This window comes from Ceratina calcarata, unplaced genomic scaffold (assembly GCF_001652005.2).
Source record: "Ceratina calcarata isolate Rehan_Ccalc_2016 unplaced genomic scaffold, ASM165200v1 scaffold27, whole genome shotgun sequence".
Taxonomy (NCBI): Eukaryota; Metazoa; Arthropoda; class Insecta; order Hymenoptera; family Apidae; genus Ceratina; species Ceratina calcarata.
Window position 1 is genome coordinate 845,814 of NW_017149195.1, and position 23,641 is coordinate 869,454.

General features: G+C 43.0%; 1 protein-coding gene across 7 annotated transcripts in view; it reads right to left on the minus strand.

Moving 5' to 3' along the window:
* The window catches only part of LOC108623467 (telomerase-binding protein EST1A), a 171,711-nt gene that overhangs the window by 87,696 nt on the left and 60,374 nt on the right, over positions 1 to 23,641 (minus strand). For all 7 annotated transcript variants that reach the window (XR_003388982.1, XR_003388981.1, XR_003388980.1 and 4 more), the window contains 4 exons: positions 20,553 to 20,656; positions 19,922 to 20,095; positions 19,511 to 19,714; positions 3,853 to 4,015 (listed from right to left, as the gene is read on the minus strand). Coding sequence is in view for 4 of the 7 variants with exons in the window: in XM_026812331.1 (XP_026668132.1) it covers positions 3,853 to 4,015; positions 19,511 to 19,714; positions 19,922 to 20,095; positions 20,553 to 20,656 (645 nt within the window). In the remaining 3 variants the exon portion in view is untranslated. The remainder of the gene's footprint in view (positions 1 to 3,852; positions 4,016 to 19,510; positions 19,715 to 19,921; positions 20,096 to 20,552; positions 20,657 to 23,641) is intronic.

Sequence of the window (23,641 nt, forward strand, 5' to 3'; positions counted from 1 at the left end):
TTTAAAGGGAAATAGCGTGTAAGTTCAGTTAAGATAGACAATTTTCAAGAATTTACAGAGGCTGGCTTAACCTTAATGAAATGTCCCAAAATTCTTAGGTACTTGACTCCAGAAATGGAACCATTTGCAACGCAGAATGAAGTACACAGGGAGACCAACATATTCTCCGAATATTTCCCGCGAAACGCGCAACGCTCCGAAGGTTATAATTAAAATTCACAATAGGAAACACGAAATAACATAGCGTTCAGAAGAATTCTTTTCGGAGTGGAAAAAAAGAATCCCGTCGCTTTCGTATTCAAAGCAATACGCCTGTGCAAATAAACCCGTCAGGACGTTTTCCTTCCACCCTCACGTTCTCATATTTACACTTTTCCTCTGTTTACTCGTTTCCCATTCAACGATCACCGGGAAAACCGATGGTCGAAGATAAACTTCAGCCGACGTTGCTCTACGAATCAACGGAAAAAAATTCCAACAAACCGAATGCACAAAAAAGTTGGTCGGAAAAATATGAAAAGATTTGTAGAAAATGGCTCATTACTCGACTATTGATTATTAATATTAATAAGAAACATTGCTTACTGTTCATCTCGTAAATTTATAAAAATTAAAAACGCACTATAGAATTTCTTTAAGATTTGGCAATTTCTTTTTTATATGCAAATATTGTTTAATTATTATAAAAGAAAACGGTAAGCTAAGAGGAGTCAGAGATGCATCTTGCAACGAGTAATTCGGTTTGCAAATCGATCTGTCTGTTATTCCGCATGTGGCGGAGGCCGCGAGGAATATCATTTAACGCACGATTGCAAATTTCATCGTGGCAGAAGCGCGTACGTATTCGTTTTACCCGAATTTCATCGAAACGCCGCCGTAGAATATGGTAAACGGTGCGGTGGAAGGATTTACGACCGGCGCTGAAAGGAATTCCCGCACGTACGCGCGTTTACGCTTTACGCGATAGGAACTGACCGTTTTTTCCGCCGTCGCGTACAGGATTAGAAATGTAGAAACGTCGGGCAACGTATGAATCGAACGGTTTCGGTGAATTGTGGAGCGTTGCGTGATGCATGAACTATTGCCGAACGGACTTGTTAAATATTTAAAAATTGAATATCGGAGAACGACTGTATGTCTACAAGAAATATCTATTTTTCCATAGACAAATCTGACTAGGATGAGAGATGAAAATATTTAGGCAGCGAGTGTTGGTAAATAAGCTTGTTGCAAAATCATGTTACTAATTTAACGTTGCGACACTTGAGCAAAATTAGTCATCAAAAGCGGCAGACACATTGTACAAATATGCAAACAGCCCGAGGGAATATTGCCAATTACAAACACACATAATAGCTGTTATGTCATTCTTAAACAGTTTAATTTTAACATAAATCAAGTTGTCCTATTAGCTGCTAAATTATTGAATCCACAATCTTAACGACATAATAATTGCCCGCTGGATCGTTTCCAAACGCAATATGCTCGATGAACAATTATTAGACTACTCCATCATTCTGTTAGCATTAATCTGCAACAACCCGCGAAACGGCTAGTTAATGATTCTAGACAACAATCCCGCGTGGGATCATTAGCCAAAAATCGAAGCCACACGCACGTCTATACCGCGTTAGATCATTCACTAAGCTCAATAGAATTAAACGGAAATTGTATATTGCGCAACGCGATGTAATCTGTTGCATGCGCAACGAGGATTATATCGATTTAAATTTGCATCACGTATGCCAAATTCATGTTAACATAGATAGCTGTAATTCCATTCACAATTCAGTGTTTCATTTTCCTACTACCGTATAAGCTTGTTCCAGGCAAACATATGCCTGTTCAATTTCGTCCGAAAGATACCTAAGTCATAATCGTTATTTAAGCGAAAATTCTCACGATCGTGAGGTGCTCACTTTCACAGGCAAAATTCAAGGTCGCTTAATTGTCCTTGCTCATTGTGAGCCCGACCTAGACCTCGACTAATGAACCAACTCGAAGAACTTGAACCTTCCCGAGATCATCGGCATAATCATCAAAGTTAACGCAACACCATTGTTGAGAACGACGTGCTCCCGCGGTAATATCGCTAGGCGATGCCTCGAAATTGATTCGCTTAAATTATTATTGAACCAATCATCGCTAATTTGCGATAGCGTAACGGTGATTGATGGGCCTTTCTATTTCACGCGACCTTGGAAGACTCGGTTCGCAGTCTCGCGAACAACGTTTCCCCCTCGATGGGAGACTCGCGATCGATTTATGACTTCTCCGTAAAAATTAGGTGTAATTAGTTCCAGAGAGATAAGAGATGTTGCACAGGATGCGTTCAGCAATTTCGTATTATGTATTAAAATAAAATCATTCAATTCCATTACTGCTTGTCGCTTTGCTTCAATGTTAATTATTTTCTCAATTGTTCCCTGTATAATAATTATAGTTATTTTAACGCACCTACAAGCAGCCGGCAATTCATCTGCCTTCTGTATAAGCTACTACAAACGATTAACGTCAAACAGGAATTGATTATCTAGTAATGGCAAACAAACATAAGCAAAAAATTATCCAATTTATGCCACGAAACGAAACGGTGGGCAATACGTTCCAAGTATGCCAATCAAGCAGCAAATTATGGCGAATCAAAGAAGCGAAAGGAAATATTCTGTGAATCTCAATACGAACACGAAGGAACGAGTGGCCAAGACACTGATGACGACGACGATGATCGTCACCACAAGGTGAGTAACATGTTTGCGCATCTCGGTGTGACCTATGCCATGACCCGATGATGATGTTCCCCGATGACACTATCACCCTCCGGCGATCGTTTTAATAGCGACAAAGGAATGAAACCTCGATGTGAAACGTTTGTACAATTTCGATTGAAAAAAGAAAAATTACTATCTGAAAAAATCTTGCGTTCAGTTTGTATTCTTAACGACATCGGAAATTAATCGTTTGTCTTTGACCCTCTCTGATTGTTATTTAAAAAAAAACTGATCGTTTCATATCTCGAATACAGACAGAAATACCTAAAGCTGGCTGACAAGCTGAGAACATATGTATTCCAGTACAATTTCACTTTATCTCTAAAGCCATGTCCTCCAACGCGACACTTTTACTTTATCTTTCACTGAAAGAAATCCTGTACCTTAGGAAACTCGAGAAACCCCGCGAAGGTGCAATGTACGAAAAAGAAAAGTGAGAAGCACCGCGCGGAGGCGAGTTTACGACGCGTTCGGGGTCGGTGTCCCGGATCGATTCGCATTGGAACCTCGTTTATTTTTGCGATGCAAAAGTCCTGAGTCGCGAGCCACGGTCCCTTCTTCTTACTCGTTATTTATCACCGATTATTTCATGCGTTTTACTTTTTCTCCCTTCGATCTGACGTAAACGCGTACGAAAACACTATTTCGGGCGTTGCGCACCTTCGTCGATTCGCATAATCAACGACCTTCGCACGAGGAAGATTCACCCGGCGAAGACCGGTTCACGGACGAGACTCCCAGCGATCGTACAGAATCACGTCGGATTTTCGTTGGCCCGGCGAGTCGGTTCCCACGAGTTTCGATATTTAGCACAATTGAAAGAACGGAAATACTTTCCGAGGGATTTACAATGCGTTTTAATATTTCGAAGCTTCGACGATTTTGCCTTACACAAAGAAATACGAGCTATATTTTGTAATATGTTCAATATTTATCACGTGTTTCCCACAGAATCATCCAAACGTGTATTAATCAACTGGAATTCGATAAAGTTTCCAGAATGCAGTTTAATCAGAATTTACGGTTTGGAATTAGGAAATCTGAGTGCATTAAACTAGTACGAAAGTAAGTAGTAACTCACCAACAAGCGGCACCATAAGCGTGTAAATCGGTTGTATACCAGAAGTGACTTTCGCGATATTTTGCAGTTGTGGCAGGTAGTCGATGAAGCAGTTAGTATCTGGCACCAGTTGCCTTGGTCTCACTTCGATCTCCACTGATACCGAAGATTTTTGTAGTATTTGCTGAAACAGAAAATAAGATTGAAATTCAAGACAATGTTCTCTATTTATAAATTGTAATAAATGAAATGTAACGTATCGAAATGACGATAAACCTAACTAAGCAAAATCAAGTTCACTCGATGAAACTACTGTACAAAAAACTGTAAAAGGGAACAAAATGAAGAAGTGCATTTAACAACGAGATTTCTCATTCCGTTTGGCCTGCGAACCGATCATTCGAATCTGTCCTTTCGTCGCTGGTCCTATTTGTTGGGGGATTCGAGAGAAGAACGATGAGACGCAACGGGAAGATGCATTGCCTTCCGATTAAATCCCACGTAAGCGAGTACACGAAGCATCGTGCTCGGTGAAACGTTTCGCGGAGAACAATGTCGGTGCCGACGGCATAACGCGAATGCCAAGTAGCCATTGTTGCAGCAAAGTATACGAACGTAATGAGCCCTCTGATTATTGCCCTCGACTCGCAGGATGATGATCGATACGCTGAGGTAAATGCCGCTTTGTATCTGACAAGACAGCACCTCCGCGAAACATAAACGCGTTCATATTTACCCTGACTACTGAATTACCAACACAGTTTTGAATTTATTTTATATGTATAGATCATAGATAAAACCTGTGACTTCGGTCGCCTAAACATCTCTCATTACTTAAAAATTTCTGGGAAACGAATTTCTTAATTAAGTATCATAAAACTGCTTTTATACTTTTCATTGTCTAATCGCATCTGAATTCAACGTTGTGCACAGAATAAATGAAAAGAAGAAAGAATATTCACGTATTTAGACCAATCGGCTGACAACGAATATCGTTTCTTCGCGAAGAATGTGGGCAACGGTATTTCGACAATGATCGCTCGAATAATCAGCAAAACCGACGGTGAGCATCACCGGTGGAATCGAGCTCGTGGAATTCGACGACGCCTAATTGTTCCCGCAGATACGCGAGTTGAATGAGAAAAATCACGCCGCCTCCCGTTGCCTCGTGTCACCGTTCCTTCACGTCACCGTGCAAATGTCGTACACATGTCAGAGCGTTCGCGCTTCGCGTATAATCGCGACACCGCTTCCTCTGTCGACGTTTTGGCTTCGCCAGCGGACCCTGTTACATCAGGGTCAACGATTCGACTTAAGGCGACGCCACCTAGTCGCTGCTATAATTCCGTGGACATTTTCATCGCGAATGTAAAAATAGAACGAGTTTATGTGGCGTACGAGGCAGTTTTTCTAAATAAAGTCACTAGTTCTCCACTCATCGTTCTCAATCTGGACAGTGAATATGCCAATCCAAGAATTTCCAAAATTGTAATTTAACATACTTGAAAAGTTTTTTTAGTTTGACATACTTAATTTTGAAAAACATAAGGAACGATAAATAGATAGGAGCAGTATCAAAAAAGAAATTCGCTTTTGGAAAGCTTGTGAGCATCGAAATCGCGGTGAACACCGCTGGCACTTTACTCCCGTTTAAAGTATTCGCGAATTCCTAAACGACCATACGCGTACCGTTGCCTGCGACGCGACGCTTAGCCTCCCTGCGTGTCTTCGTCACTTTTCACTTCGTTCCCCCGTCTGTGCCCCTCGCCGTCCCGTCCTCCACCGCCGGGGACCCGAGAGAGCACGAGTGGCTCGTGAGAACCCGCCTTGAATCACGCACCGTGGCTCCAACGCCCACGCATATTAAGCGCGACTCTAGTCACATTGTAAATGTTCCACGCTGACGCGGAAACCTGCTCGGGTCGCGTTAACCCTCGCCGCGTGCAACTTTCAGCTTGCCCGTTCGTTCAGGTATGTAATATAAAATAGATTATCCATTTGTCCGAAGGTACGATGAATAAAATTGCGTGTCCGTGCGTCTATCGTTAAAATTTAAGTCCTATTACATTTCTTGTTTCGAGGTCGGAAAAGAAATGTTCTTATATTTCAATATAAGTAATGTAACAATTTCCGGCGATTAAATAATTAATGTTTCATCTAGGATAATCAATAGTCAGTTGCCTTCTAATTCGAGTATAAGTACTAACGATGATACCGGCATTCGCGATTCTCTTACATCGGGTCCAGCGATAACCGATTACGTATTCCTGATAACGTCCGCTTCTTTTTCTCTGCTACACGCACGACACCTGCTGCCGCTGCTCCACTCCAATTAGCATAAGCACGATGGGAACGCGTTCATGCTGTATTCCCGCGGCCGTAAAAAATTTCATTCAACCGCCATGGGATGAGAATCAATTAACGGTATCGCATTCCAGCGGAACGACACTCGCCTAGCCGGAGCGCCGATAAGATATCATAATTGAGAATTGCCAGGACGCAGCGTGGCCGAATTACTGGGTCAGGGAGTAAACGGATCGATTTCCGGTCGAAGTAACCGCGAATTAACGAACAACGAACTCCGATTTATCGAGACGCCGGGATGTCCGAAGTTCGAAATCACGGCACATTCTCAGCCGTCGCCGGATGATAAATCGCCAGCCGGAAGTAGCTTAAACCTGGACCCGGCTACCAGCGACGGCAGAAAAATCGCTCGGAACTTATATACGACCGGGGACCGTCTGCTCATGCGAATCGAGTAAAAACGTTGAACGGGATCGGGAATCGGAATTATATTAGCTCGGGCGAAGGAACAAACTCGTGTAACTGGTAATCGGAGATCGTGTAAGTGCACACAGTGAATCGAGCGGTTCTACCTGAAACGATTTGTCCAAGAGACAAATTCAATTTCTGCTACGTTCAGAAGTTTCATGTTATACATGATTGAAACGCTTCAACCAATTATCCACCTACGAGTCAATTCACTATCGTTTATCGTCGGGAGAAGTATAAAGACTTCTCCTCTGTCCTTCGTTATCGTCCTCGTTATCGTTACCTCGCTCTCTCTTCCACGATCCCGCTCAATTACATCTCTATACAAATAACTTAAAGTCGAATAAATTCCGCTTAATCCACCGTCCGACTAGGCATCGCAATGAAACTGGCAACAGTAACGGCATCCACGGTAACATCCATTACCGCGGCACATAAATTCGCCGTGTGCCGCGCTTCAGATCGCGTCATCCGTTGCATTATCGCCTGGAATTCCACCGATCGCTCGTGTACGCGTCATGTACCGCGCGTTAACTCGCGCGAGCTGGAGGAGATCGTATCTGAACGTCCTCTCCGCGCAGCCTCCGTTCTTATCTGAAAACGCCTGAACCTCTCCGGGAGGAGATAGCGAGCGGATGAGCTACACCTGCGCGCGGATCCGCGATCAGGTAAACGCGAATGAGGAAAGGATTCGAGAGTGTTTCCTCCTTCGAGGAAGCGTGCGAATAACAGAGGCGCGAACACGCGCGGTTCGACGTTGACTGGAACCACGGAAGCGAGATCCGAGGTTGATTAACTCGTTAATTACTGTGCATTTTAATTGATTTCGAGTTGCAGTTTAATGAACTCTAAAATTATAAATTTACAATTCCACAGGTTTATTGGACTGATCAAGTTTTAGTTATTTTATTGTGCTTCATATCTTGTTATTAACTGCATATAATTTTTATAAGGATCTATAGCTCTGTTCCTCAACTCATCCAAACAAAAATGATAAACATCAAAGAAAAATCAAAGGAATTAAAAAGAAGGTAGCCCTTGCGAGTCCAACCCGATATATTAACGGAGTAATCGCATTCATAAATGCAACGGTTGCGGCGGTAAGATACAGGCGATCGGGAGGCGCGTGTAAATGGCGCTCGCAAATCAGATCTCACATCCCTCGATCGGCCGTAAAGTACGCCCACGCGAGGGTCGAGAGTCCCGACGCGACGAGGATAAGTACCGGAACACCTGAAGGGACCACAGCTGATGGCCGACGCCACCTCCGCGAGGACCTGTTACATGCCGAACAAGTATCCCGTCGTGTCAAAGTGTAATCCCTTCGGGGCTGTACGCTTCGCGGAAACCACGGACCGTGTAAGCACGCGCGCGCTTCCCTTAATTTATGCACTGAAATCTCCGACGGACATACCCCTACTCACCTCGAACACGAGATGGAAGGCGAGCGTGAGAAGTTCACGCCTAGGGTCAACCGATAGCCCCGACCATTGTGCGTTTTCGTGGTTTTAATCCTTCGTCCTCCAGGACTGTATAACCCAATCCTGTTTTTAGATAAACATATAGATACCTCTTTTCTATTTTTTGAGCGTAGGTCCGTTGACACTACGCCTAGAATCGCATTTCCCCTTCCTAAGAAAATTTTCCATTCTCAGAAGTTCATCCATTTTACACTTCAAATATTCCTTCCATTAAGTGACATCAATTCGGAGAATTCCAATTTTAAGTATCTACAAATTCTCAGATTTCGACCACTAAAATCATAGGGGTGCGACATCTTTTTCGAATCAGGACAAACAACCCGAATAGATGTGGCCCATTGATCGATCGGTTAACAAACGGATAGACAGGGACGCGAGGAGCGTATACTAGAGACGATTGACGGTTTCCTTGGGAAGAAGGGAACCGAGAGAAAGAGAGAGCGAGGGACGCGAGGAGAAAGCGTCCACGGGGGAAGCTTGGAAATTAATGGAGGTTCATTGAGGTAGTCCTCGCAAAGAGCGACTAGTTCTGCGTACCCTCGACACGAATCCATTCTTCCTGTACAACCTGAAGACACTCAGTCTCCTGGCCTGTTCTGAGAGTGCTTCGGTGCAACGACGCAAACATTGACATTGTCACGAGCCCGGGTACCAACCACTCTTCTCCTCCTTGCCCTATCCTCTCCTGCCGCGTTCCTGGCTCCTCTTCGCGACGCCCAGACCTTATTTTACCCGCGCTAAGCCGCGCCGGGGCTTGGAAATCGCGGGGAGGCCGCATCAACGCAGTCTCGAGTGCATCCCGGACTCGAACAACGCGCGCACCACAAAAGAGTGTTTGCACTGTCGATGACTGAACTAATAGAAGCGACGCGGAACGGATCCCTCTCGCGCGTACACGTTGCTCGAGCAGCCGCGAGCCGGATGGAATGCTCGTTCTGTTCAGGTGTCGATGAGTGGGATGGATTTTCACGGTGGAAAACTCGCCGCGTTCCAGAGATTCTTTCCTTTAGACGAAAATTCTCTTGAGAATTCCTTCAGAATTTTTATCGAGCCTATGAATTAATAGATTTTTTATTCAAGTCTCTTAACACATGATTTAATCAAGTAGAGAGACTGTGTTCGAAATAGGTAAATATGTCTTTTTAAAAGCTTTCCTCTACCGAAACTTGACTGTCCATTTTTAGAAAGATATACATCTATTAAAGTTTGCTACTCGTTTGCTCCGAACATCACCCCGACTAAAAAACGTTTGTCCACCTCGAAAGCTACCCTCGTCGAATGCCGTAATGCCAGAGAGGGTAGCGGCCGATACGACCCGACAGATAGGAGAATATTTACTTTCAAGACGAGTTACGTTGCAAATCAGAAAAAAAATCATGCTCCAGGGTGAAGTCTTGTCGGGAAAAAGTAAATTGTCACCTATGTACATACACAGGCGAGCAGATGGCGAACTGTCTGAAGGGTGCTTCAAGAGAGCCGATGGGAAGATCTGGAGAGAAGAAAAGGCGCGTTCGAACACGTCACAGACAGTCAAGTCTTTCGCTACCTCCGTGTATCTCAGATTCGATGCTGGAAGGGTGTGCTTTTTATCTCGGAAAGTGCGAGAGAAATCGTGAAAATTGGGAAAGCACATACAATAAATTCTATGGTTTTCACAATTTTATTATCAGAATTACTTGTACTTTGAACTGTCTATTGAAAAAACTAGTCGTTTAACCAATTCCTTCAAACCCTTTTAATTAATCATGGTTTCAAACTACTTCGGGTTTAAAAATTCCAAAAGGACTATCTTTCTGCGAGCCTCGTTCCATTCCTCATCTTCCAACACAAAAGGGAAACGTACTCTACATATATCCCATCTCCGAGTGCATTACAGAACCAAAAGCATAATGTCGAGGGTAAGGGCATGGCACGACCTGAGCCGCATGTATCTCATGAATCAAGCGTGGCGACCAGATTACTCAACCCCGGTTCGAACCCCGCCATGATAGTGTTCGCGTGTACGAGGCCCCGGGGAGCAACGAGTGTCTCTTAACGTCGTGGAAATTAAAGATTCCCCTACCTGCAGGGGTTGGACTATTAGCCGTGACAGCGTCGGGGAACGGCGAGCACAATGTCCTTCTGCTCCCCTTACGTCGGGACTCTGACACGCCGGGAAACGTTATCTCGCCGACGCAGATGACACGAGGGTGCGCGTCCCGCGGGAACCCCCGTTAATATTTCGACCATAAATGTTTGAATATCTACGGGCCGGCTTCGTTCGCCAAGTCGAAAAGCGAGGATGCCGCGTTCATGCGTGCTGGCTGGGACATGAGATTTTTAAAGCCACTCCATGAGTTGAAAGAGTGATCAGAACGATATGTGCATTGAGAATGATATTAACTATGTACAGAGATGAATTATGAGATTCTTTTTTGTAAAAGATCTTCCTGAGGTTACATGCAATTTCTGTATAAATTCTCTTTTTTCTCTCGCTTGTAAAATATATATATATATCTCTCTTGCGCGAAAAATACGATTGCTTATAATTACCACATACGGTTCTAATTAATAGATACGCATAACTATTATTTAACTCGGCAATTAAAAACGTACGACTCTATTCGATCTAATAAATTACACGCCTAGCTTCGTTATCTGGCTTGTTCGCAATCCCACGAGTAGTCGGCGACCGAGCATTAAAAGCGCAAACTAGTTTGCAATGTCGGAAGCACTCTTCCTTTTTCTACAGTTCGTTAAGTGATAGCACCCCTTTGGCGAATCTTAACTCTCGATCGCGTTAATAATATTTCCATAATAAGGCACCGCTCGCGGCTGAATGAAAATGTTACCGTTCCGTTCGAGCGAACGCGTGATAGGTATACGTTCACTGTGACAAGTTTGCGACACTGCTTATCTCGAATCCTCGACAGGGTTCTACCGGTTGAGCGCGCCGATAAAATTAGCTCGTGCAACCGAGACGACAACAGGTTGCAATCTGTGTAGCAATAGGAGCAATCGGATCGAACAGGTTGCCAATGTTGACTAACTACGAACTGTCGCTGGAATCGGTCGACGATGTACCTTCATTCATTGCAGCATATTATACATTTGTATAACCGATAAGATTTTCTTCATTTTGCAACTTGTTCCACCTTGTATCATGCGTGTCTACTATTTTCAAACGTGATTACATATATTCGATTATTTAATGTAAGAATAATAAGTATTATAAAATGAACAAGTCATTCTACAGATTGGATAATATCAGTGTTGAACACTTCCTCACTAAAGAAATTGCGAAAATAGAGAAAAACCATTGGGTACGATAGTCTCATTCATTTCAACAAGGTCAGTATAACCAAAGCAATTGTAATTTGGAACGAAACCGTATTTATTTCAGCCTAGGACCGAGCTGCGCTCGAATAGAATGACACGTACAAACGCGCGACAAATATATGCGATTAGAGTGCGGTCCACTGTTTTCCAACCCCTGTTGTTATCACCCTCCGCGTCGGGGTTCACAATGCGTTTCGGATTCGTGCAGGGAATTCTCTGCATCGAATGGGGGCGTGTGGAAGTTAGAGAAATTGGAATTGCACGGGTTCCGCGTGATAGTTCTGCCAGGGGACAGTATTATACTGGCTACTAATGGGAATTTCTGCGGCAGCTCCTCGGGGAGTTCGGTAAAGTGACTTTGAGAACGGATATTGTACTCTTGTTGTTTAATAAATGGTTTCCGTTTATGGTGCAAATGTTTGCGCAGTTGAATGATTCATGGGTAGGGTAGAAGCGTGGGATAGGATTCTGTTGCTAGATGTGGATATGAATATTGTATTGTTATAAATGTATTAACTTAACGCGCCAGATTAACCCTTAATGTTCCTATTAATATAGATTAGGAGCATCTACGAGTAATCCTATACTCACGTTATCAACTAGCTTACAAGATTTTAAATCTGAGTGTAGTAATGAATTATAAATATGACTGAATTCTGATTAATAAATGAATACACAAATTTGCTGGTATTTTTATCTTATGATCAATCCCAGGATCAAGATTCCTGATTAACCTTATCCTTCCCGGCAGCAAGACACATGTTACTAAATACGTATTTGTGTTAGATCGTTTTATAGACTAACAAACCTTAATTGAAAGTATAACATAATCATCGAATAAGCTCGATCCAAAAGACGAAAAACTTCGATTCCTTTTAAAACTATTTCAAATAATCTATCATCAGTATTGCAATCGACGAACACTCCCACGGTTGATTCACCCCTTCCCGGAGCCCGTCATTCAACCGAATGAAAACCCAGACCACGTGTAACCAATACAAACACGAATCGATCGTGATCGAGCGAAACGATCGCGACAATTACGCTGGCCAACGCTTCGCAGCTGGTGCCCGTCCGCCGCGCGTGATCCTCGTTATTATTAGTGAGTTCAAGCGGATCGACGCCAGTAGCCGTCGGCTGTCCGCGCGGAATCGCTCGCCGCGTTCAATATATATATATGTAGTACCCGGTTCGGTGACGATGGATAATTTATAACGCGCGTTCGCCGTTTCCGCGCGGCGCGAGTATCGTTTAGGCAGGCCCGGTTCACCGGCCGGAATATAAATGGCGCGGCCGCGATTCCCATGCAGAATGCATATGCGCGCGTGCAACTCCCGGCGGCGTTGTTTCGACCGACCGGCGCAAATGAGATCGTTAATAAACGATACGCTTTATTGTGATTTACGCGCGGCAGTACGTTACGTTCGCGGGTGCCGCGACGAAAGCCCGTTTTTCAGACGTGTCCGCGTTCGGTTGTTACGTTGATGAATTTTCGGGAGGAGTTCTCATTCGAACGCGTCGTTCGGGGGGATTCGACGGATCGCGAGGGACCGAGCTGAGGCAAAAATTGCTCCTATTTAAAGACGAAGTTAATTAACGAGAAATAAGAGCCGATGGGGACTATTTAGAAAACGTATGAAGAGCTTAAGGCGTATAGCTTCGGTTTCTAAATGTCTACCGTATCCCAATTAAAGAATTCTTGAATAATATCGGCTTCTTTAAGAACTTTTTACCGCATACATGTATAATGTATATCTCGTTTCCTCGTTTCTTCTGGTGATCACCCCTTAATTACTCGAAAAATAGCATCGCCCTTCGACTCAGCTTCTCGTTGATTGTAAGACACACACGAATGCACGTGGACGTGCATGGGACAAGGAGGGAAGCACAAAGAGTACCGATTCATCCGAATGCTTGCTCAAGGTTCACGAGTTAAGGACCCGGTCGCGCTAACAAAAGGTAATTAGTTTAGAGTAATTAGCTATTTGACTTCGCTTTGGTTTCTTTTCATCCCTCGCAATCCATTTGTGCACGGACTCTCTTCTTGTTCCGAGAGACGCGGACCGACGTTCATAATAGTAAAAATTAATTGTTATTCGATTTTTTTCTTACTGCAAATTCACATTCCACCTGGTAACGTCATTAAAACGATCGTAAACCGAGAGGTTAATGAAAAAGCTTGTTCCCTTTTATACACGTGTTTTCTCGACACCGTATTTTAACTCAAAACCGCTTGGAAAATTGCTCCATGTTTTATGAACGATTCGAAAATATAATAAATCATTTTTTATATATATTATTAAATTATTGTTACTTCGTGGAGCTTCGCGCGAGGATCGCGTTTCCTCGTTGCTAGGAGTTTGATTCATACATCAGAAATTCCATCCAAACGCGCGGACGATCTCGTCTCCCATGCGAAAAGCAAATTCCCCGACCGGCGAAACAACAACCTCCGAGATCTATTTACATGAAACAACGTCTGTCCCCCGTCCTCCCCGCGTGTTAAAAGAACGTTTCAACGGCCGGGGCTGTAACTTAGCCCGAGACACTGTATTTAATTAAACGTCCGGGAATAAAGGCGTTAATTAAAGTCCGAGCTCCATTATTTCCTGAAAAGGCGCGCCGGGTCTCCGTTCTACGCGCGCCGCGGCAAATCTAGAACGTATCCAACGTGTGCTCCCTCAACAACTAATCGCAATAATTCACAACGTCCCCTTTCTGCCAACTTGGCAATGGTTACCCCGTTTCCGGATGAATTATGCAAACATCGTTCTTGATATTTGTCTAGAACCTATTCCGTTCCTATCTGATACTCGAATCTGTCCGTTTTTATCCGATGATGTTTAATTAAAACCCAGTGTGGGCCGATGATTTTTAACTGAGAATTATCAGCTGTTGGATTTGGAATATTCATTAAAAATGACAAGGTGATTCGTCTTTAAACGCGAAGGATTGAGTAGGAAAGTAACAATGTTCCTAACCAAGTGCACATAGAATGAGATAATCATGTAAAGTAATTAATTAGTTTCTATTGGCGGAGTATTACATTTTTATTATGAAAAATGGAATAAGATTATGTTAAAGCGCGAAGGACACGTCTGACAGGAGATTCCATAATACGAGCTGGTCTAATCGATAGGTAAACCGATGAAAGGGCGATATTCTTTATTCTACCAATTATCTCTAATTAGCAGCGAGACAGGCCATCGACCTATCGCACATGCTCCTTTCGTAGATCTCGGGCTCGAGAAACCGCGGAATAAGTTAGCACCGGACTGCAAAATGAACAGCGACATTCCACCGAGCAGGAAAAGTGTCCACTTTCATCTTGCGATACTTCGCAGCTGTGCAATTATATAGACGCGAAAAACTGGAATCGAATTATCGATCCTCCTAATTGAAACATCCTTAATTGTTTTTTATGATAAAACATGCATGCCTTACATAAGCCTCGTTTTTTCCAACATAAATCATTCTATTCATAATTTATTTGACTTCCTGCCCGATCCATTGAAGATATCTACACCATTGAGATATCGCCAGTTTCCATTCACGACACGACGAAAATGAACAGAAGCTGCGATGTAAAAAAAAAAAAATAAAGAGGAAATATCTAAATCAGCGACGAAGGAACGTGACCATAGAAAATAATACTCTAAATCGAGGTAACTAGTAAAAAACAGTAGGACGACAGAATATAAATTGAATCTCGTGGCTACGTCCTTCGTATGATCGCATATTACCGTTATCTCGGCCCTTGCAACGGCGATACCGATTCCGATCCTGAGTGGAATTCGTTTCGTTCGTTTTTTCATCGCGGATCGCGCCTGGTCACCTTCGTCGTTCAACCGCGACGAGGAAACCTGTTCACCGTGATCGAGGAAAACGATTCTTTCGGCATTGTTTGAAAAAAAACCAATCGCAACAGTATTTCTTTTACAGTTTTATTTTATTCTTGTTATCGAAATACCATCCATTTTATCAAATACGTTTAATTAAATTCTGGTAAAACGTAATAGTGATTATATTTCTGAGTCATGTATAACCATGGAAGAACGAGATTATCTAGACAACAAAATTATAAATCATGTACTGAACGTCACGATACAACTGCATAATTGCATAATGATTATTTGTACGAGACGTACGAGCGGGAGGTGCATACATCCTAATTAAAGTCGAACGTGCGACTACGTAGACGCAATCTCATCAATCAACGGGCATCCACTTTTTCGACGAAACGTTCCAACATGTATCCGAGGCATCAGCTACCGCATTAGCGAGCTGACGCGTATTCTACCCCTGGCCGCCACTGATTTCCTCCCGAAATAAATAGCCCTTTCTTAACGGTAAGCGTAATTAGGCGCCCATCAGGCTCCGGCCACGAAACGCCATGGCGCACGTGAAATATTTCAGCAGCAACAAAGGTCCATGGACCGGACCTGCCGGCCATACGTTCTAGACCGTCGATCCCCCGAGGTTCATCGACCAACCGTGACGCTGGGCTCACGCTGGACGGTGCACGAGAAAAAGAAATAGCATCTCTGCCTGAGATCGTAATCGCGAACAGGAGATATCTCGGATTAATTGGTCACAGATATAGATACTGACAGATACAAGCAATATCAAAGATTCCCGATAGTTCTGAAAGAGGATTATTGAAGATGACGATTATCATTCACCAGTGGCTCCGAGAACTAATCTGATATTATTTCCGGAACGTTTTCAATTTTATATTCGATACACCAAGAAGTCTTCTATACTTTAATCAATGGTTAAAACAAAGGCACCGCAATATGTTAGTATGTTCTGTGGCGACTATAATTAGCCTGATTACACATGAAACAATAATGCTCTCCTTTTTGGGGACAGCGATCATTTATTTTTTTAATTAATAGTTACCGTCAATAAAAAGACAATCTGGAATTGAATCATTCATTTAATCGTGTTCCATCTGCCACAATGAAACAGCATAAACGCGTTATAACAGAATCGAAAAAAATGAACCAGTCGCACACACACCGAATAGATTAACGCGTCCTAATTCCGTGTTTCAACGAGCGGAAACGGTACTCGCTACAGGCGAATTTCGCGCGATACACGGCGACCGTGGGCCCCGTTACGGCGCTGCCACGCCGGTTCTTGATCCAAGGGTTACGAGGACTCGAATTAAAAAGAAATTAAATGGAAATATTGTCCGTCCGGTTCTGCACGCGGCCGGACAACAGCGTACGCGAAATTTCAACTCGATCGACCGGTACCACGCCTTTACTATTCCGGGACCGACGTTCATCATGTCGCGAATGAATTTGAAAAAACGGAGAGGGGTATAAAAAAGGAGAGAACGAGGTAGTGTAATCTATCAAGATGAGTATCGCGAAGGTTCGTTGATGACTGAGACAGACCTGGAAGGTGCGGCGCCAAGGATGCGCCACAGCGCAGTTTGACATAGAGTGATTTCAGATACCCGGGCAACGGTCGTTTTTGGTCAAGAATAACGTCCTGATGTATGAGAATTGGTGGATGTCGTGCGCTCGCTGAAGTTGAAAGATGACAGCTGGTTTTGGATGTTCGAAACGGCGAGAGTTTACACCGGTTTGCTCGCTCGTTCGTTTTAGGACTCCGAAGTATTGAACCATAAAAAAGGAATCGGTAGAGAGCGGATGTTTTATTCTCCGTCCCTCGTACCTCCCTGAATCCAGTACACCGGGGGACTGCGTGTTACGAGCGACTAAAATATTCTGTAATTTCATGTAAATGTCTCGACGCCAGTTGAACCGCGCAGGGTCTATTTTTGCAGGAATTTAAGCTAATTGAATGCGCGAACCGTTTTTACCTGCATTTGCATCGCCGAGAATGGCCCGGAGCCCGCCGCGGACAAATTTAGAGCATCTCCTTGACGAATGACATAATTGGTACGTCTGCGCGGCGTGGAACAGGTTTCTACTTGACGAGGAAATTGTTCCAGATATGTACGTACGCGAACAGGTTGTTGGCTTTCGGTGTATAATACGCAGATAATTGACGCACGCGACTTCTGCATGTAACCGCTGGAATCGCCGAGATTACGCCAGTACATACTGCACGTACCGGGGCGGGTTGGTCAGATTACTTTTTCGTTCCCACTGTGATTCCTTGAGAATACGACGAATCAACAGTTATCGTGACACAAATAGGGACCGGCACAATTATATTTTCAGTTAGCAGTATGCAAATGAAATAAAGCATAAACCTACATATTTGCGAATATTACTTTAACCAGTGACATATTAAACTGGCTAATTTTTGTTGAAACTGGTTTTATGGGTATTTATAATGTGAACTGAAACGTTCACAACTTCTTTATGTCTTTTTATACCAGAAAATATAGATAGGCTTTTTATCCTAATTCTATTCTGTATTTAAGAATACAGTTTTAGTACAATAAGAAACAAAAACTGGAAATTAATTTTCCATAAAGTTGTAATGTAACTACTAATCATCTCGAAGAAACTTTTATCTAAAAGAATATATTCACAAAAAAGACAGATCAATAAAAGAAGAATGACGAGACAATACCGAAATACAATACCGAAAATCCGATCGAGCAGACTATTAGAGGTATCGAAAGACATCTTTCAATTCTTCCTTTTTTTTATTAACACCGTGCAATATCACCGAGATCCCTCTTTCGTTTCCCGTTTAACGGGGTAACTTTAACTCTGCCCCGATGTTCCATGTTCCCCAGTAGAACTCCGAGTCGATAAGAAAATATATATATCAAGATACAAGCGAATTTATTTTGTACCTCCCTCCGAACGAAAAAGTCAGCAGAGCAGAAGAAGATAATGTGACACGAACAGGGTGAAACGAATTTCTATACTCTTCGTCGAGAGAACGAAATAACTGCTCTTCTACAGTGAAGCACTCTACTCTTAGAAGCATAAAATAATTGTTGCTACTGTTTACTGCGTCTCGTATCCAGTTTGAGAATCCTGCCGATTTATCTGTTTGCTACATCAGAGCAAACGGTATACCGCATTTAGGAACAGGAAACAATAAGGAATCTCGCACAGTAGGAACTGTACGAACTTGTCTGAGACTCGCGTGTATACCTAATTACCCAATACCTAAAAATTTCACACAATTCATAGAACAGGGAAACTGAAAACGTTACGCTCACGCATCCTTTGGAACACAGAATTCTCATCATAAAGATGAAATTATCGTAAATCATCCTTGTGTCCAACATCTTTCGTTCGAATTGTTTAATGATTGTTAGAAAATCTTTTTCTAAGTACGAAAATCCTCTTGAAAAAATTAATTGTAGAATTATCGTATGTATCATGAGAATTGATCTTTTGTATCATTTCATTGCAAGAACATCTTCTAAGGGGAGAGGTACAAGATGAAGGGTTCGGACAACACATAGCACACACAGAATCTGGCCCCGACCAAGGGGGTTCGATAATAAATATGCAAAAAGGAGGAGCGTCCGATGCCGTAAATAAAAACGGCGACGTTGCATGCTGCGATCTCCAAGCGAAGAAAAGGAGACCCGAAATAAAAAGGAGGAGATCCGCACGGGGGGCAGGAGAGAAAGGAAGGTAGAAAAACGTAGAACCTCGCCGAGATACGCGACCGACAGTGTCCCCGTAATCTCTTGATTTAGTTTGACTTAGGGCCGTAAAACGTGTTCGCTCCGGTCACTTTGTCGGCCACCTTTTCGCGAGCGAAAGGAGATACGGGAAACGACCCGTGAAAATATCTCGAAACGCAACTTTACGACATCGAACTGACGTCTCTATTAGTAAAACCATTTAACTTTTTGGTCGGCTCGTTTTACGAGACAACCTTCTTCCTTTCGTTGAGAAATAAATAATTGAAGCGACGACTCTAATTTAAATTCTATTTTTAAACATCGCATGCTAAAACTTTTTGCTAAATAGTATTTAAAGACCGAAGCTGATCAATAATTTCTTTACGATATACGATGAAAGAAATTCCTTTCATCAAATCAACTGTTTTCTCGCCTGTTTCCCGTCACGTTTCACGCCGACATGGAACCTCGTTGAAATACGTCAGATGGATCTATATATGGTTCGTCATAGTAAACAGAAGGCACTCACCTGCACTCGCTGTCGATGACGATCTTGCTTCCGTTGCCGCCTCTCCAATTCCTCTTTCCTCTCGATCAGCGACCTTATCTCGACTGTGGCCACAGGTGCGGTATTGTCATCAGGTACGTCTGTACACGAGGGTAATCTCCTGGGGGTATTGACAGGCTCTTCTTCACCCTCGCTGTAACTTTCCACTAGGAGCTCGGAGTCACTCTGAAAACCAAAGAATTCCGTATCTCCTAGTAGAATATTTATTCTCCTATCCTACTTTGCGCGACTGCCTTTAAAACGCATGCTGCATTTTCTCTTTCTAAATTTCGTCTCATCATTTTCTAATAGTTTTTTTTTTAATTTATCGTGTAATTGAGTTCAGCACAAAGTTTCCCGAGGACTGATTTACTTTTCGAAAGATTTGCTTACCTGTTCCGGGGGCGAACTCGGGGTACTCGTGCTCGACGCCTCAACCACGGAGACGTACTCGCTGATGCCTGTTTCACTCTTTTGTAACTTTAATACCGGCGTCTCGAGGCCGCACAGGAACACTTGCCCGAAGAACAGAATCTTGTTTATCCTGAGGCACACTTGAGCAACTTCCTGGAATACGACATGAACCCAGAACTTTAGCACTGAGGCGAGGCTAGAGTCTAGCGTGTGTCTCTTTTCAAATTTCAATCACGTGCTCCGGCCAGAATTGATTTCTGGTTCAACTTTCAAACGTAACAAATTTTATAGAATTTGTAAAAAAAACGTAAAATTAATTTTGAATACGCTTATATAATAGAAGTTTATTATGGCAATTAGGGTTATCTTCATCTTAAGATCATTACAGTATACTTAATAAATGAATAAAAATGATTGCCAGAAAACAAATTATAAATACATGAATATAATATTTCAAACTACTTAACGAGAAATACCTTTATTTTATTTGTTTGAAAATAGCAGATTTTATTTCTACAGTAAGGAAAGTTACACGCTATTATACGATGCATTTTATGTCCTTTCGCGCGTAACGAATTTTATAACAATCGCTGAACGATAGATTACTCACCATATCTTCGTTTTTCTCGGCGTAACAAGGATCTTGTGGATTCGACATTAGCGGCGTGAATCCTGCCAGGGTCATATCTTCCGGCAGTTTGACCAATTCAAGCTCTAAAACAAACGCAAACGCGCGCCGCTCTTAGACAGATTGCAAATTTACAATTGACATAAATTAGCCGCGGACCTCATTAGCGATCGTTGGGAAGAACCACGCACACAAGTTCCCGTTTAGGAAAGAGAATTAATCTGCCGTGTACTCTCTGTTGTACAAGTTCCTTCGAACCCGCTTGCATAGAAATATGCATAAGCAAAGTTCACCAGCGAATAAATACCGCTTCTCAGAAAATTGAGTGCTTTTCGTGGTACAATTTTACGCCAAGGATAGTTTGTTCTCATCTTGCATATTCGCTATAGCTCTCTACGTTAACTCTGATACAATATGAATATATTGTTCTTTCTATACCTTACATATTTTATAAATCGTTTTAATTGAAGATTCTATATTCGCAACCGTCGAACATAAATCGAGCAATATTATACACATTATCGATATTGCAATGAGAAATCAGGAAGTGCTCGATACGTAACTGTTCTTCATGCGTCGCCCGAGTTATTCAAAAATCGGATAACGATCGCAATTACTTCTCGCCAAAAAGTTGCCACCTCTCAATAACGAGGCGATTACAGTTAGACGTTGGAGCCCGTTCGCGTAAACATTACGATTAGAGAGTAAAGTTGCCGTGACTATTATGAATACCGTTGCGCGAAATTCACGTTATAAATGTAATATAGAAGCGGACAGTTATGAGGCAGATATCGCGGGGAGCTCGCGTAGTTTCCCGAAAATTATGCCGGTTGGATCGAACCGACAGATAATGACGTGCGCGGCCTGTTATCATGCAAATATCGAGCGGGTGCACCGGCCCGATAAACATTCAGCAACAACTACCGGGGAGTGGCGGGGCGTTCCTCACGTTGTTCGTGCCTGGCCACATGGACCGTGATCCAAGGCGAGGAGGATATTCAACCTGTCGGATGACACGATGCTCCTGCCAGTTAAACGTTCTAACACGCATACCTCGTTCGACGGCCGCAGATAATCGAACAATTTAACAACCGTCCGATCGGGACGTGATGAATGACGCGATCCTTCATACATAAAAAAAAAAAATGCAACGATTCTCGTATGCATATCTGCGTATACGATGCTACGTTAGAACAATATAATTTAGTTCTGACAAAGTTTTTGAGATAAATTCCGATGCGCGTTTAATAAATAGCATTCCAATTATTTTCCCTATAAAGCTACCCCTCCAACAGTCCAAATTCCTCAAACTTGTTCAGAACCACGATATCCAATACCCGACTACGCGGTAACTCCGAAAAATTCCAATATCCTACATTCCATTATAACCGAATTACAAATCTGGAAGCATATTCATTAAATAAACATATATTAAAGCACGGATTTCAAAAACGAAGCAAATTCAAATAAGAAATACGTGTAATTTAAAAAAATGGCAAAAGCTTCATGCATTTTCTGTGCACACTTTGTAAATTGATACGATGAATACTTTAGTTTGCATATAGATCCACGGTCTTATCATGAGAATTTCCTACAAGAAAACCATAAAACCCAACGGACCTTAGCACGGTGCCAAAAATCTGACCTACCGTCGTTGTAGCATCGGATTCTGGTGCACGCGTTTGAAATCGCAGACGAAGCGTCTAGCGATTTGAAATGCAACGGCGCGTCGCGGCGGGTCGGGCCGTCATTAATATTCGCGCGAGGTGCACCTCAAATCGCTTTACACAGTCGGGCCGCATTTATCGCGAATATTACACGAAGTTCAGGGTCAGTGTGGCCAGGAACTCGTAGTACGCGCGCGGAACGTGAGGAGGATCGAGTTAGGAGGGATTAGCGTGGCAGACTTTGCAATCGATCATCCTGGAGGAGAAGACTTCGCGAGAGGTAGATTAAGGCGCTGTTACCTCGTTCCTCTCGCTCTCTCTCGCACTCTCCGAGCAAAGAAATATAGAAACCTAATCGCGCACGCGAAATACAGAGAGCGTGCACCGACGTGTTTAATGCGAATTTCGAAACGATGTCGTGGCACTCGCGATCACGCGAAACCTAAGTTTTAAGTACACGAAGAACGTCCGATATCGGAATGGTGTTGGATGTCTCTTCAGTAGATAGAAATAGAAACTCGGCTCGCTGCAGGTATTTAACTATTCCTTTTAGTCGACCATTAGGGTACAGAGGAATAATTATTATTGTTTCGAAATCATCTTGGATGCTCCGTCTCAAAGCGTAACACAAGCTTTTACAAATATTAAAAATCATCGCCGTACAAACCTCGTCAAACAAGGACCACTGTGAACGTGATACAGCACGAACTCTTTTCGTTTGGACACGTCTGGACAGCAGCATCGCCAGTTCAACCCGAGAACCGATCGTCTCGAGCGGGTCGAAGACCGACGAAAAGAAAGAACAAAATCAGGGAGAGAACGAATAAAAAGAGAGAGGGAGAGGAGAAACATCTTCGACGATCTTCACAATAACATTTTTTCTCAGGTCCGTAGGCACGTTGGCCCGCCCAACCACCATACTCTCTCTCTCTCTCTCTCGCTCGCGCGCTTTCTCATCTTGTACCTTTTATCCAATTTATCCATTGTGCCCTCGGGTGTAACGCGCGAGGTAAATCGAGAAGAAAGAAGACGCGAGCAAAGATCTCTTCGAGAGGCGGAGATCGGAGGAAGAGGGAACGAAGGGAACGCGAGAACCGCCCGAACCAACAAATTGGCATTGCGGCACACGTTACTTCGATGTACCGTTACTGTCTCAGTTCCTTTTTCGAATCGTATCGCCGGCTGCGTTCTCGCGTGCACGCGAAACCGGACGTTCTCGTTGTTTAGCCTTTCGACGTATCCCGATTTTTCGATGTTGCTTGTTTTTAAGTCGGCGGAGAATAAACTCGTGCACGAGCGAGTATTGATACGTGTTCGTAGAAAAATTTTAAAAGTACTGATATGTCTAACTTGGCAGCTAGTATATTCGATGTACAAGAATTTTACGTTATTATAAAAATTATA